The sequence below is a fragment of the Salvelinus alpinus genome, chromosome 5, assembly GCF_045679555.1.
Source record: "Salvelinus alpinus chromosome 5, SLU_Salpinus.1, whole genome shotgun sequence".
Taxonomy (NCBI): Eukaryota; Metazoa; Chordata; class Actinopteri; order Salmoniformes; family Salmonidae; genus Salvelinus; species Salvelinus alpinus.
In genome coordinates, this window is record NC_092090.1 from 45,928,229 (window position 1) to 45,941,064 (window position 12,836).

Genomic DNA, 12,836 nt, shown 5'->3' on the forward strand with positions numbered 1-12,836 from the left:
GTTTTCACTCCAACCCTAATCTAACGCACCTGATTCTAATAATTAGCTGGTTGATCACCTGAATCAGGTTAGTTACAACTGGGTTGGGACGAAAACCTACACGAGGGTAGCTTTCCAGGAACAGGAATTTTCAGACGGTTTCTAAAAGAGTATACTCTGTCTGATGAAGATTTTCCTTCTAATTCACTACCATTTTCCCAAACCAAACTAGTACAAATACAGCTGTATTCCACCTGAAAATCAAGATGGGTTTGTTTTGTAAGATTGTAATAATGCTTTATTTATTCACCAAAATGTCTTAATCTTAGTCTTCACCAAAATGTCTTAATCTTTACTAAATGCTTGTTTGGCCATTCATCCTGGTAGATGGCCACTCAGAGCAAGTGGTACAACATCTTCATGACCAGCATAGTATCTATTTAGGCAGGGCTTTTTTATTCTCAATGAATACAATTTATTTGATTTATTTAACCTTTATTTAACTAGGCAAGTCAGTTATTATCTACAATGACGGCTTACCAAAAGGCAAAAGGCCTCCTGCGGGGATGGGGCTGGGATTAAAGATAAATTGAAATAAAAATATAGAACAAAACACACATCACAACAAGAGAGACAACACTACACAAAGAGAGACCTAAGACAACAACATAGCATGGTAGAAAGACATGACAATAACATGGTAGCAACACAACATGGCAGCTACACAACATGGTAGCAGCACAAAACATGGTACAAACATTATTGGGCACAGACAACAGCACAAAGGGCAAGAGGGTAGAGACAACAAGCAAAGCAGCCACAACTGTCAGGAAGAGTGTCCATGATGGAGTCTTTGAATGACGAAATTGAGATAAAACTGTCCAGTTTGAGTGTTTGTTGCAGCTCGTTCCAGTCGCTAAGCGGCAGCGCACTGAAAAGACGAGTGAACAAGGGGACCTTTACCGGAATGTGACTGGCAGAACGGGTGTTGTATGTGGAGGATGAGAGCCGCAGTAGATATCTCAGATAGGAGGGAGTGAGGCCTAAGAGGGTTTTATAAATAAGCATCAACCAGTGGGTCTTGCGACGGGTATACAGAGATTACCAGTTTACAGAAGAGTATAGAGTGCAGTGATGTTTCCTATAAGGAGCATTGGTGGCAAATCTGATGGCCGAATGGTAAAGAACATCTAGCCGCTTGAGAGCATACCTGTCGATCTATAAATTACGTCTCCAAAATCTAGCATGGGTAGGATGGTCATATGAATCAGGGTTAGTTTGGCAGCTCGGGTGAAAGAAGAGCGATTACGATAAAGGAAACCAAGTCTAGATTTAACCTTCGCCAGCAGCTTTGATATGTGCTGAGAGAAGGACAGTGTACCGTCTAGCCATACTCCCAAGTACTTGTATAAGGTGACTACCTCAAGCTCTAAACCCTCAGAGGTAGTAATCACACCTGTGGGGAGAGGGGCATTCTTCTTACCAAACCACATGACCTTTGTTTTGGAGGTGTTCAGAACAAGGCAGAGAAAGCTTGTTGGACACTAAGAAAGCTTTGTTGTAGAGTGTTTAACACAAAATCCGGGGAGGGGCCAGCTGAGTATAAGATAGTATAATCTGCATATAAATGGATGAGAGAGCTTCCTACTGCCTGAGCTATGTAGTTGATGTATATTGAGAAGAGCGTTGGGCCTAGGATCGAGCCTTGGGGTACACCCTTGGTGGCAGGCAGTGGCTGAGACAGCAGATGTTCTGACATTATACACTGCACTCTTTGAGAGAGGTAGTTAGCAAACTAGGCCAAAGACCCCTCAGAGACACCAATACTCCTTAGCCGGCCCACAAGAATGGAATGGTCAAAAGCTTTGGCCAAGTAAATAAAAATAGCAGCACAACATTGCTTAAAATCAAGGGCAATGGTGACATCATTGAGGACCTTTAAGGTTGCAGTGACACATCCATAACCTGAGCAGAAACCAGATTGTATACCAGAGAGAGTACTATAGATATCAAGAAAGCCAGTCAGTTGATTATTGACAAGTTTTTCCAACACTTTTGATAAACAGGGCAAACTAGAAATAGGCCTGTAACAGTTAGGATCAGCTTGATCTCCCCCTTTAAATAAAGGACCAACCGTGGCTGCCTTCCAAGCAATGGGAACCTCACCAGAGAGAAGAGACAGGTTAAAAAGGTCAGAGATAGGCTTGGCGATTATAGGGTCAGCAACCTTAAAGAAGAAAGAGTCTAAACCATCTGACCCAGATGTTTTTTTTGGGTCAAGTTTAAGGAGCTCCTTTAGCACCTCGGACACAGTGACCGCCTGAAGGGAGAAACTTTGTTGCTGGGCAGGGGAAAAAGAGGGAATAGCATTTTGGCTTGTCGCATTAGAAGCGTTGGGAGATGAGGAAATGTTGGACGGGCAAGGAGGCATGGCTGAGTCAAATAGGAATCCTGACTTAATGAAGTGGTGATTAAAAAGCTCAGCCATGTGTTTCTTGTCAGTAACAACCACATCACATGGGCAGCTTTGAGAAGGAGGGTTTATTCTCCAGGTCTTTAACCGTTTTCAAGAACGTCTTGGAGTTAGACCCACTGAGAGAGAGAGAGAGAACTGCTCTTTAAAGTAACTAACTTTGGCCTTCCGGATAGCCTGAGTGCACTTTTTTCTCATTTGCCTGAATGAGAGCCAGTCAGCGTGAGTATGCATGTGCTTGTAACTCTGCAAGATCATTGTCGAACCAGGGGCTGAACCATTTTTTCATTCTCATTTTCTTTACGGGGGCATGTTTGGTAACAATATCACTGAAGATATCAATGGTCTCTGACCCTCTAATGTTCTTTATATATTCACACTTTTCATACCAATTATTGTTTACCGCTTCTGCTCTGTGCTAATAACAAAGACGAAGAACCAGTCTTTAGCCCAGCCTGAGAGAGGTGGGGTTGACCAGGAAGTCAGTAGGATAATCTGTCTGGTCAGTACAGGGCCTGCTCCTCAGACAGTCAGTCTCGGCTTCACTGTTCCTGCCTGTGTGCGTTTGATGTTACAGTCTTGTGTCAGTTCTCAGTGGATTAGTGTGTGGGGGATTTGGCTTCCGGCAAACAGACAGCCCAGCCAGGATCAGACAGTAACATAACCTGGAGTGACAGCAGGGAGGCCTAAGAGCTGCCTCTCCGTCCACTCACACTGCCTTACTGACACAGCTCTGTGTGCGTGTGTGTGTTTGGCTAAAACAGAATGGAGGAGAGGGAGGGAGGGGTAGCTCTTTTGGCTGCAAACACACGTATTAGAATCTTTTACCTTGGGCTAGTTTGCAGGCAAGGGACGCCTGGAAAAACAGAGCACATCAAGGGACTGTCTAATTAACCCCATCATCTCTCCTCTGAACCAACACCAAATCCATGCAACCGAAGTAAGTCTTTTTTTGGGACATTTCGTCTTGTGGATTTGGTTTGTTTTAGTTTTTTTCCTATCATGGATGTTTGCTATGAAAACCCAAGGGGTGCAGAGAGGTGGGCTTTGCATGCATTTGTTTTGTAGACTGAGAAGTTAACTGTTTGTTTTATATTCCTTTAATTGTGTCCTGTTCTCGATCTCCCCCAGGTCGGAGAAGAATACACTGTGCAATACAGACAAAGGTAAAACAAACACATTTTTAATTGTTAACACTAGGTGATTATAAATTGACGCAGTTAACTTGGCAGCAAGTGGATGTGGGCCAATCGGTGCCCACAACTGTTTTTCTCTCATGCTTGATGTTTTGAAAAATCGAGGTTTAAGAAACTGATATCCACCGCCAGCTAATTCCTGTCAGAATTAAGTTTCACTATGAATAATGACAATGTCAAACGATTAGAGCCTGGTGTTTATTTGAGCTGGATTCAAGAGGTGGCTAAAAAACTTCTTAGCCTTTGTGGCCCTGCTTGAACAAGCCCCCGCAAGTTCACTTGCCATCATGCAAAGGGTTCCACCCCCCCACCCAAAAAATTCTTGGCACTTAAGATATGCATTTCACGGCATTTGAACTAGAGTGCTGCGGGGAAGGGTTATTAAAATTCACACGAAACATTAGCGTTCAAGTCCATCCCTCAAAGATTCTGGCGTGAGTCCAGTCGGGATATATTCTCAAGACCTGACTTGGCATCTCTCGAGTTGTTTTCTTAAAATAAATATACATATATATTTCCAGTAGCAGACCCTTTTTAATTCTGGTTGTTCAGCTCTGACAGCAGGAGTCTCGAGCATATCTTCAGACACAGACGTCGCGGTAGCAACTGTTTGACTTGCAGAGCTGGCTAACTGAGATTTGGGAGAATGCTGTGGGGAATTTTGAGTTGACTGTTTTCCTGCCTCGACGGAAAACATGCAGATGGGTGGATTAGGGTGAATAATCTACAAAGGGCATTTTGGTGCTTTGAACAAGGATTTGCCGTATTGAGACTGAACCCAAGAACTCAACAGCCGCTAATGTGATTATCTGTGTTAATTTAAAACCTTTCATGATCCAGTGTTTAAATACCGGGTTTCTACTGAAGGCAGCAACCTGCATGTTGCTCTCATTACTGTCCATGTTAGCTGAGTAAATAGATTGATGTTTTTGCACGTCAATTCAGTTTGAGGTTCCTTTCCCAAGACTGTCATTCTTACGTAAGATATATAGTACAGATAGTACTAAAACAAAACGAGAAAGTGCCCCATAAAGAACTATTAATGAACACTGGCACTCTGCTCAGATCTTTCCCCAAAGGACACTGTCATGTATTATGGTCTGCTATTGTTATGACTACTGAATCTATAGCCTCCTCTCATATCTCTACCCTCTTACTGTACACATATTTCTCATTACTTACAGTATCACCAGAAGTGTTGATTGAATGTGTGAAGAGCAAGGACCATCTGAAGGTGAGTGGCAGCCAGAGTGGCCAGTGGATATGCTCACTGCATATAGGTCTATATACTGTATAGCGAATGTAAGCTCTCTAATTGATACATTCAACAAGGGAATGATGATCACTTCTGTCATGACTTTACCTCAGGGTAAGCATTTCTCTAGTCGGCTAGGAATAAAAATGCAGTCTATTCCCCCATTCCTCGAGACATGCGGTCACTTTCCCCACGCCTCCAGTCATAACAATGTGCCCTCTTCTCCCAGCTGAAGGAGCTGCACAAACTGGGAGCCGACCTGTCACTGCAGGACCCCTCAGGATGCACGCTGCTCCACTATGCTGTGGACACTGGTAGCAAGGACACTGTCAAATACATCCTGGACAATGGTAGGGACAAGGCGATACATATATGTGTTCTATTAAAGTATGTGGGTAGGACCTCTCCCTTTCATTATTTATTTGAGGCTAAATTGATTTTATTGATGTATTATATTAAGTTAAAATAAGTGTTCATTCAGTATTGTTGTAATTGTCATTATTACAAATAAATAAATAAAATCGTCCGATTAATCGGTATCGGCTTTTGTGGTCCTCCAATAATCGGTATCGGCGTTGAAAAATCACAATCGGTCGACCTCTACCTTGGAGCATTGTAATTGGTTTAGGGATATGCTTTGAAATGTCTCTTTCCCCTGCCCCCTCCCAAAAAACAGCACCCACAGATATCCTGGATGTAACAGAAAAAGAAAAGTAAGTTTAAGACATGGATTTTGAAATGCTCATTTTACACACATTCTGTGTGATGTATCTAGTTAACGTTTTTTAAATAGAAAGTTACACTCATTGGATCTACTCTGTCTGTCTTCATCTCTCTCGGTCTCAGTGGGGAGACAGTGTTGCACAAAGCAGCGTCACTGTGTCAGAGGACTATCTGTCACTACCTGGTAGAGGCAGGGGCATCCCTCATGAAGACAGACTTACAGGTGAGAGCAACGCTCCCTCTTCCCTCATTGCTTTACTCTTTATTTGGCCAAAATAAGCCAAGTTGATGCATAGGTTACCCCTGAGAAGGGTTTTATACAGTGGATAGGGCGGCAGGTAGCCTAGCGGTTAAGAGCATTGGGCCCGAAAGGTCACTGGTTCAAGTCCCCGACCTGACTAGGTGAAAAATCTGCCGTTGTGCCCTTGAGCAATGTACTTAACCCTAATTGCTCTTGTAAGTTGCTCTGGATAAGAGCGTCTGCTAAATTACTAAAATGTCAAATGGATAAGTGGTGGGTATAGAATGGCCTAATCATCATCCAGAAGGAAAATTAGCTCGTCTTTCTTATGACAAGCTAATTATACACCGGGTGAGGGAGCATTACAGCGGTGCCCTACACGTCCCCTCTGAACCAAACTTGCCAGATGTCTGCAAAGTGAATTAAAGTACTTACCTCCCAAGTGGCTCCATCATAAAATGTCTTATGTGTTTACCCTCTCCTGCAGAGATAGCCAATTGGATCCATTTGTTTCAGTGTGTGGAAAGCAGTTGGAGCATAACGCTTACATTTTTTTACTACAGTATTTCACACGCATCCTCCTTCTGAAGACCCCACAAATGGTTTTTATCTTCGATTTCTGTCCTGGAAGGCTCAGACTTTACCACATATTTAAGATTTCTTGATTCTCATGTCAAGGCTTGAAGAATTTTCTTATACAAAATCTCACTGCCAAATGGTGTGTCTTCAGTGTAGTCTCTCTCATACTGTAAGCGACTGACAGAATGCTTGAGGTGTCACTAGGGAGGATTGTAGTCCTGGCCAGTCGGTTCTATCATGCATTGAACCTACTCTGGTACTGTAGCTCTCCTCGAAATGAAACATTCCCATGACATTCAGCAACTCAGCAACCTCCCTCTATCCTGTACCCCCCCCTCTCTCTCTCTGCCCTCAGTGAGCTAGCAGTGAGTATAAGCAATGATGAAAAATGTAATCTTGCAGGATTTGGGGCAAGTCTGATTCATACCCTGTGGCCTTGGGATGCAGTTCAGCCTGGCTTTCTTTCCTCTCCGCCGTCTCTTCATCCTGCCACCCTTTCTGCCTGTCGGTCTTTCTCACTCACAGTACATTCACTCTTGGCCTTGAGATGTCAGCATATCTTAGCAATTACTTTTCCTGTCTTTGTCTCACCCTCTCGCCATGTTCTCTGCTCTCTCTTCTCTCTTCTTTCTCTCTTATGAGTTTTGTTGGGCTCAGCGCTTAAAAAAACAAGCACTTAGAAATAATTGATTTTGTGAAATCTTAAATGGTACAGGAGCTCTGGGATGAATCAGAAAACCTTTATTGAGTCTAAAAACATTCTAGATTTGCTTTTGCACGCCGACATTTGATGCATATTCACTGTTGTTAACTGGAAATATTAAATCTAAACCATGATGAAATCTTAATACAAATGATTCCTACATCTCAAAAATAATTGCAGACTGATCTTTGACTCTGCGGCTTAATGTTTAGACCTCAGGAGAAATAGATGCTGCCTTAATTAAAGTTGGGTTCTTCATTGCAGTCTTTTATGTTGAGCAAGTTGCCTCTCTTGTGCTGCAGGGTGACACACCAAAGCATCGTGCAGAGAAGGCCAAGGATGCAGAGCTGGCTGCCTACCTGGAGAACCGGCAGCACTACCAGATGATCCAGAGAGAGGACCAGGAAACAGCCGTGTGACTCTGCTCCTTGACCTCCAGCACCACTACCCTATCACCTAACCCTGTGCCGAACCTACTTTAGCTAAAAAAACGTAAACTAGCCGGAGAAGACGGTCAAAAGGTAGCCAGTGTTGTATTCTCCTGCTAGGGAGTTGGTTGGAGTTCTACCAGATGAGAGACTCGTCAGATCCGCCATGTGAGATGATTGTGACCAGTGGACTTGATTATTGCACTGCCCCCCCCCCCCCCCCCCCGAAAAGCGTATGTTTTGTGTCGGAACGCTTGGAAGAGATGGTTCTTCTGTTTCATTTTTTCCCCCCAGCTTGTGTTGCGCTTGCGATCCACCTAGACTGAATGTTGAAATGGTTATGTAGAGAATTGTGCTCCCAGGTTTTAGGACAGGGGCCTGGCTAATTGAATGTTTAGGTAATTGTATTATTATACGCTCCGATGGAGCTGTATCTCTCTGTGTCTATAAAAGCAGCATGAGCGTTTCAACCGTACGGATCACAATGACTCAGTGGATTTCAAAAGGGTATTAACACTCTGATCTGTAGGCCAGCTGTCTTTAAGGCTACCAAAAATGTCATAATTTTGATGACGTTTTTATTTGTTTATAGTACTGCTGTTGATTTCTTTATTTTTTATTTGTTGACTGATTTGTCCACCCATAATGCAGTGTAATGGGATAAAACTATCCACGAAAGTGGGGAAATTTTTACGTAACACTTTTCTCATTACCAAACAATTTGAATTGAATACATCAATATTGTTCTACTTTCTGATCACTTGGCAAATGTTTATTTTATTTCTTAAAGTGTTATTAAGAATATTTGGTACTGTACACTTATCGTAGTAGCTCTGTGTTCAAGCAGTTTATGCACTGCAGCTCCAATTGCCTTGATTTTCTTATTTTGTTGGCTGATTCGTTTGTATTTAATATACTTAATTAAGTCATGGTGTATTTTTATAGCATTTTTAAGCAGATTGATGTTTATATAATTTGTACATATTATAAATTTAACATTTTTGTGTTTGGTCATTATTTACTATAAAATGTGCGTTTTATATGTATTTGTTTCAGAACTACAAAGCATTTCTTCTCTCGTATTGTTACAGAAGTCAAAGGCGTATTTATTCACCTCAACGTTTTTTTTACCGATTTATGTTCAGCGAAGTTAAAAATGTTACAAAGGCTTGGGTTGTAAATTTACAAAGTGTTTGTTGTTGGTTTTTTTACATAAAAAAATTATAATTTGTCTAAATAATAACCATCAATTTGAGGTTGCTATTTATTTTCAATAGTTATAATCTCTGTTAAAATATGGCTGGTCATTTAAAACAGAAATAGAATCAAACTTAAGTTATAAAGACCTGTGATGGTGTTCATGTTACATTTACGTAGAGAGAGGGGAAGGAATTGGTCTCATTCCAAAAGCTATCCTACTGTATAACTAGCTAACTAGTTTAATGTAGAGCCACAGTAACTGTATTTTGTCAGATTGAAATTAGTTGTTTCTCTGGATGTTTTCTGTAAATTATTTAATCGCTAAACATACTTGTAAAACATACTTGTAAACACGTTAACAAGGTACACTATTTCATATGCACATTTTTGCTGGATTCTATTTGTTGTCAAAAGTTTCTAGTTTTGACCTTTAAACAATCCATCATGCCTACTAAGATGCATTTCATTGTAAATCATTGCTGTTCTCTATTATGGCCAGATACATTAATAAATGTAGCACTGAATCAGTTTCTGTGATAGGAAATATGTTGTCAGTGAAAGGCCTCTAGTGTTTCTAATGCCAGACTGAAGATAACAACATATTTTTTATTTGATTATGAAAAGTAAATTAATTGTGTAGTTCCTACATCGGTTATTACACTTCATACATAATCATATGTTCCCACATCATTTTTGGGGGGTACACTTTTTTAAATAGAATTTTTAACAATAGAAAACATACACACAAACATCCACAACATCACCCCTGCCCAGACCCACCTGCTCACACCCCCATCTCCAGCGCCCGCATCACTCTCCGCCACACAGCCTCAAACTGCACTATTTTGTTTCATTGTCACACTGATTGTCAGTATTTTCATTTTCAATAATGAAGACAGTAGGCCCCCATTTAGTTGACTTCACTATAACTGAAATATTATGTTAGCCTTGAGGCTGAGAAGATTAGATATCATCATTTGAGGCATTTATGATTATACTGCATACTGAAAGAGGTGCATATTTGATCAGGTTATGTAACATATATCCTCCTGTTCAGAGACTGACATGGATTTATATAATTTGGATGTATATTAACATCAGGTTTTTATTGAAGCCTATCTACCTGCACTATTTTCTATGTTTTATGTATTTGAGGATCCCAGTTAAACAACTGTAGTTCACTGTGATCTTGGAAAGTACACTGTGGGATCATTTATAACAGTTTTTTTTCCCCAACTTACAGTATATATTTGTCCATTTCCAATGGAAATGGAGATTAAAACAGCATTAGGATATTCACATTTATCAGAGGTTTTCTAAATCAGTTTTCAGTCTCATACCATTGGGGATCCTGATTATGTAGTATGCACAGTGCATGTTATTGTTGATTTGACAGACTTTTATGGAGGCCTTGCATGATCTTTCCTCGAAGAGATGAATTGTGCCACAAAACACAAAATAATACATTCTAGTAAATGTCTTTTTTATTTTATTTTTGTATTCTTTTTTTTTTTTAACTTATACAGGTAAGTCGATTTAAGATTTTTTTTATTTATTTAAAATGACGACTTGTCAACAATATTGAATCAATTATGAAATGGTCAGATTTCTAATGAACATATACAGTGCTTTTGGAAAGTATTCAGACCCCTTGACTTTTTCCAAATGTTGTTACGTTATGGCCTTATTCTAAAATGGGTTAAACAGGTTTTTTCCCTCATCAATCTCCACACAATGCCCCATAATGACAAAGCAAGTATCACATTTACATAAGTATTCAGACCCTTTACTCAGTACTTTGTTGAAGAACCTTTGGCAGTGATTACAGCCTCAAGTCTTATTGGGTATGCCGCTACAAGCTTGGTACACCTGTATTTGGGGAGTTTCTCCCGTTCTTCTCTGCAGATCCTCTCAAGCTCTGTCAGTTTGGATGGGGAACATCGCTGCACAGCTGTTTTCATGTCTCTCCAGAGATGTTCGATCGGGTTCAGGTCTTGACTCTGGCTGGTCCACTCAAGACATTCAGAGACTGGTCCCAAAGCCACTCCTGCGATGTCTTGGCTGTGTACATAGGATCGTTGTCCTGTTGGAATGTGAACCTTCGCCCCAGTCTGAGGTCCTGAGCACTCTAGAGCAGGTTTTCATCAAGGATCTCTCTGTACTTTGCTCCGTTCATCTTTCCCTCAATCCTGATTAGTCTCCTAGTCCCTGCCGCTGAAAAACATCCCCACAGCATGATGCTGCCACCACCATGCTTTACCGTAGGGATGGTGCCAGGTTTCCTCCAGACGTGACGCTTGGTATTCAGGCCAAAGAGTTCAATCTTGGTTTCATCAAACCAGAAAATCTTGTTTCTCATGGTCTGAGTCCTTTCGGTGCCTTTTGGAAAACTCCAAGTGGGCTGTCATGTGCCTTTTACTGAGGGGTGGCTTCCATCTGGCCACTCTACCATAAAGGCCTGATTGGTGGAGTGCTGCAGAGATGGCTGTCCTTCTGGAAAGTTCTCCCATCTCCACAGAGGAACTCTGGACCTATGTCAGAGTGACCATTGGGTTCTTAGTCACATCCCTGACCAAGGCCAGCTCTAGGAAGAGTCTTGCTGGTTTCAAACTTCTTCCATTTAAGAATGATGGAGGCCACTGTGTCTTGGGGAACTTCAATGCTGCAGAAATTGTTTGGTACCCTTCCCCAGATCTGTGCCTCAACACAATCCTTTCTCGGAGCTCTATGGACAATTAATTCGACCTCATGGCTTGTTTTTCTCTCTGACATGCACTGTGGGACCTTATATAGACAGGTGTGTGTGCCTTTCCAAATCATGTCCAATCAATTAACTTTACCACAGGTGGACTCCAATCAAGATGTAGGAACATCTCAAGGATGATCAATGGAAACAGGATGCACCTGAGCTCAATTTCGAGTCTCTTAGCAAAGGGTCTGAATACTTATGGAAATAAGGCATTTCTTTTTTTATACATCTGCAAGAATAAAAAATGATTTTTTTTTGCTTTATCATTATGGGGTATTGTGTGTAGATTTATGAGAAAAAATATATAATCCGTTTTAGAATAAGGCTGTAACGTAACACAATGTGGGAAAAAGTCAAGGGGTCTGATTACTTTCCGAATGCACTGTATGTCCAAACATACCACTGGAATTAAACATGCCAAAATGTACAGAAGAAGACGTTGCTCAAACATTTTACATTCTAAAAGTCAGAGACACTTGTTGAATAAGTAAGATTGCTCATGATTAATCTTGACATCACTATCTAAGGGGCGATGCATTTATTAATAATCATGCCTCATTTGATATCCTGGTGAAAGTTGCCTTGGAAACTAAAGACAGCATCTCTCCACAGCATCTTATCTATCATCTATGATCTCTGATTGAAGCAGTATTTTTTTGGTGTTTAAGTTTCATCAGAAAATATTTCGACAACAGCAGAGGAAAGGCAAAACGGAGCATGTAGTACAAAGTTACCTCTTGAAATTGATTTGAATAACCTCAGCCTTACAGTAGTACATTTTGTGCGCTTGTACTACAGTATACAGATTTTAATCTGGCCCAGAGACTTGCTGTCACATCCCAAGCTATTTTTTGACAAGTCCCTCGCTCCATAATGAGTTTTGCTGTTGTCATGTAATTTTCTGTACATTAACTCAACCATTTCGACATCTCACATTGTCACCGTAGCTTTGTGTAGTGCCTTTACCCATAGCTCACGTTGAACCGAAAATACAAGGCTATTATTATCCGACACTATTTCATGTCATGAGCTCTATCCTGTTATGGGGTGTAAAAGAAAACACTTCCCATAGGTGTTATCACCAAATAATTGATTTTCTTTTGAAATGACACATTCCACAACATAATATTTGAAATGCTAATTTAAAGATGCGGTATGGCCCCACTTTCCATGTTGTCAATTACTGCAAAGAGCACCCTCTCCCATCATTTCCGTATGTCCAGTGATTTTAAAAGTACTATATTCAGTAGAAATCCACAGACGTTGAATTACATACAAGTGGAAAGTGCTATTTGGAATGGCAGGAGCGT

The 12,836-nt window shown here is 40.9% G+C and overlaps 1 protein-coding gene across 13 annotated transcripts in view; it reads left to right on the forward strand.

Moving 5' to 3' along the window:
- LOC139575047 (diacylglycerol kinase zeta-like) overlaps positions 1–10,284 on the forward strand; it is a 124,724-nt gene extending 114,440 nt beyond the window's left edge. For all 13 annotated transcript variants that reach the window (XM_071399996.1, XM_071399998.1, XM_071400000.1 and 10 more), the window contains 6 exons: positions 3,584–3,618; positions 4,833–4,882; positions 5,133–5,253; positions 5,580–5,616; positions 5,750–5,849; positions 7,452–10,284. In XM_071399996.1, coding sequence (XP_071256097.1) covers positions 3,584–3,618; positions 4,833–4,882; positions 5,133–5,253; positions 5,580–5,616; positions 5,750–5,849; positions 7,452–7,568 — 460 coding nt within the window. In that variant the 3' untranslated portion in view covers positions 7,569–10,284. The remainder of the gene's footprint in view (positions 1–3,583; positions 3,619–4,832; positions 4,883–5,132; positions 5,254–5,579; positions 5,617–5,749; positions 5,850–7,451) is intronic.
- The last annotated feature ends 2,552 nt before the right edge of the window (positions 10,285–12,836 follow it).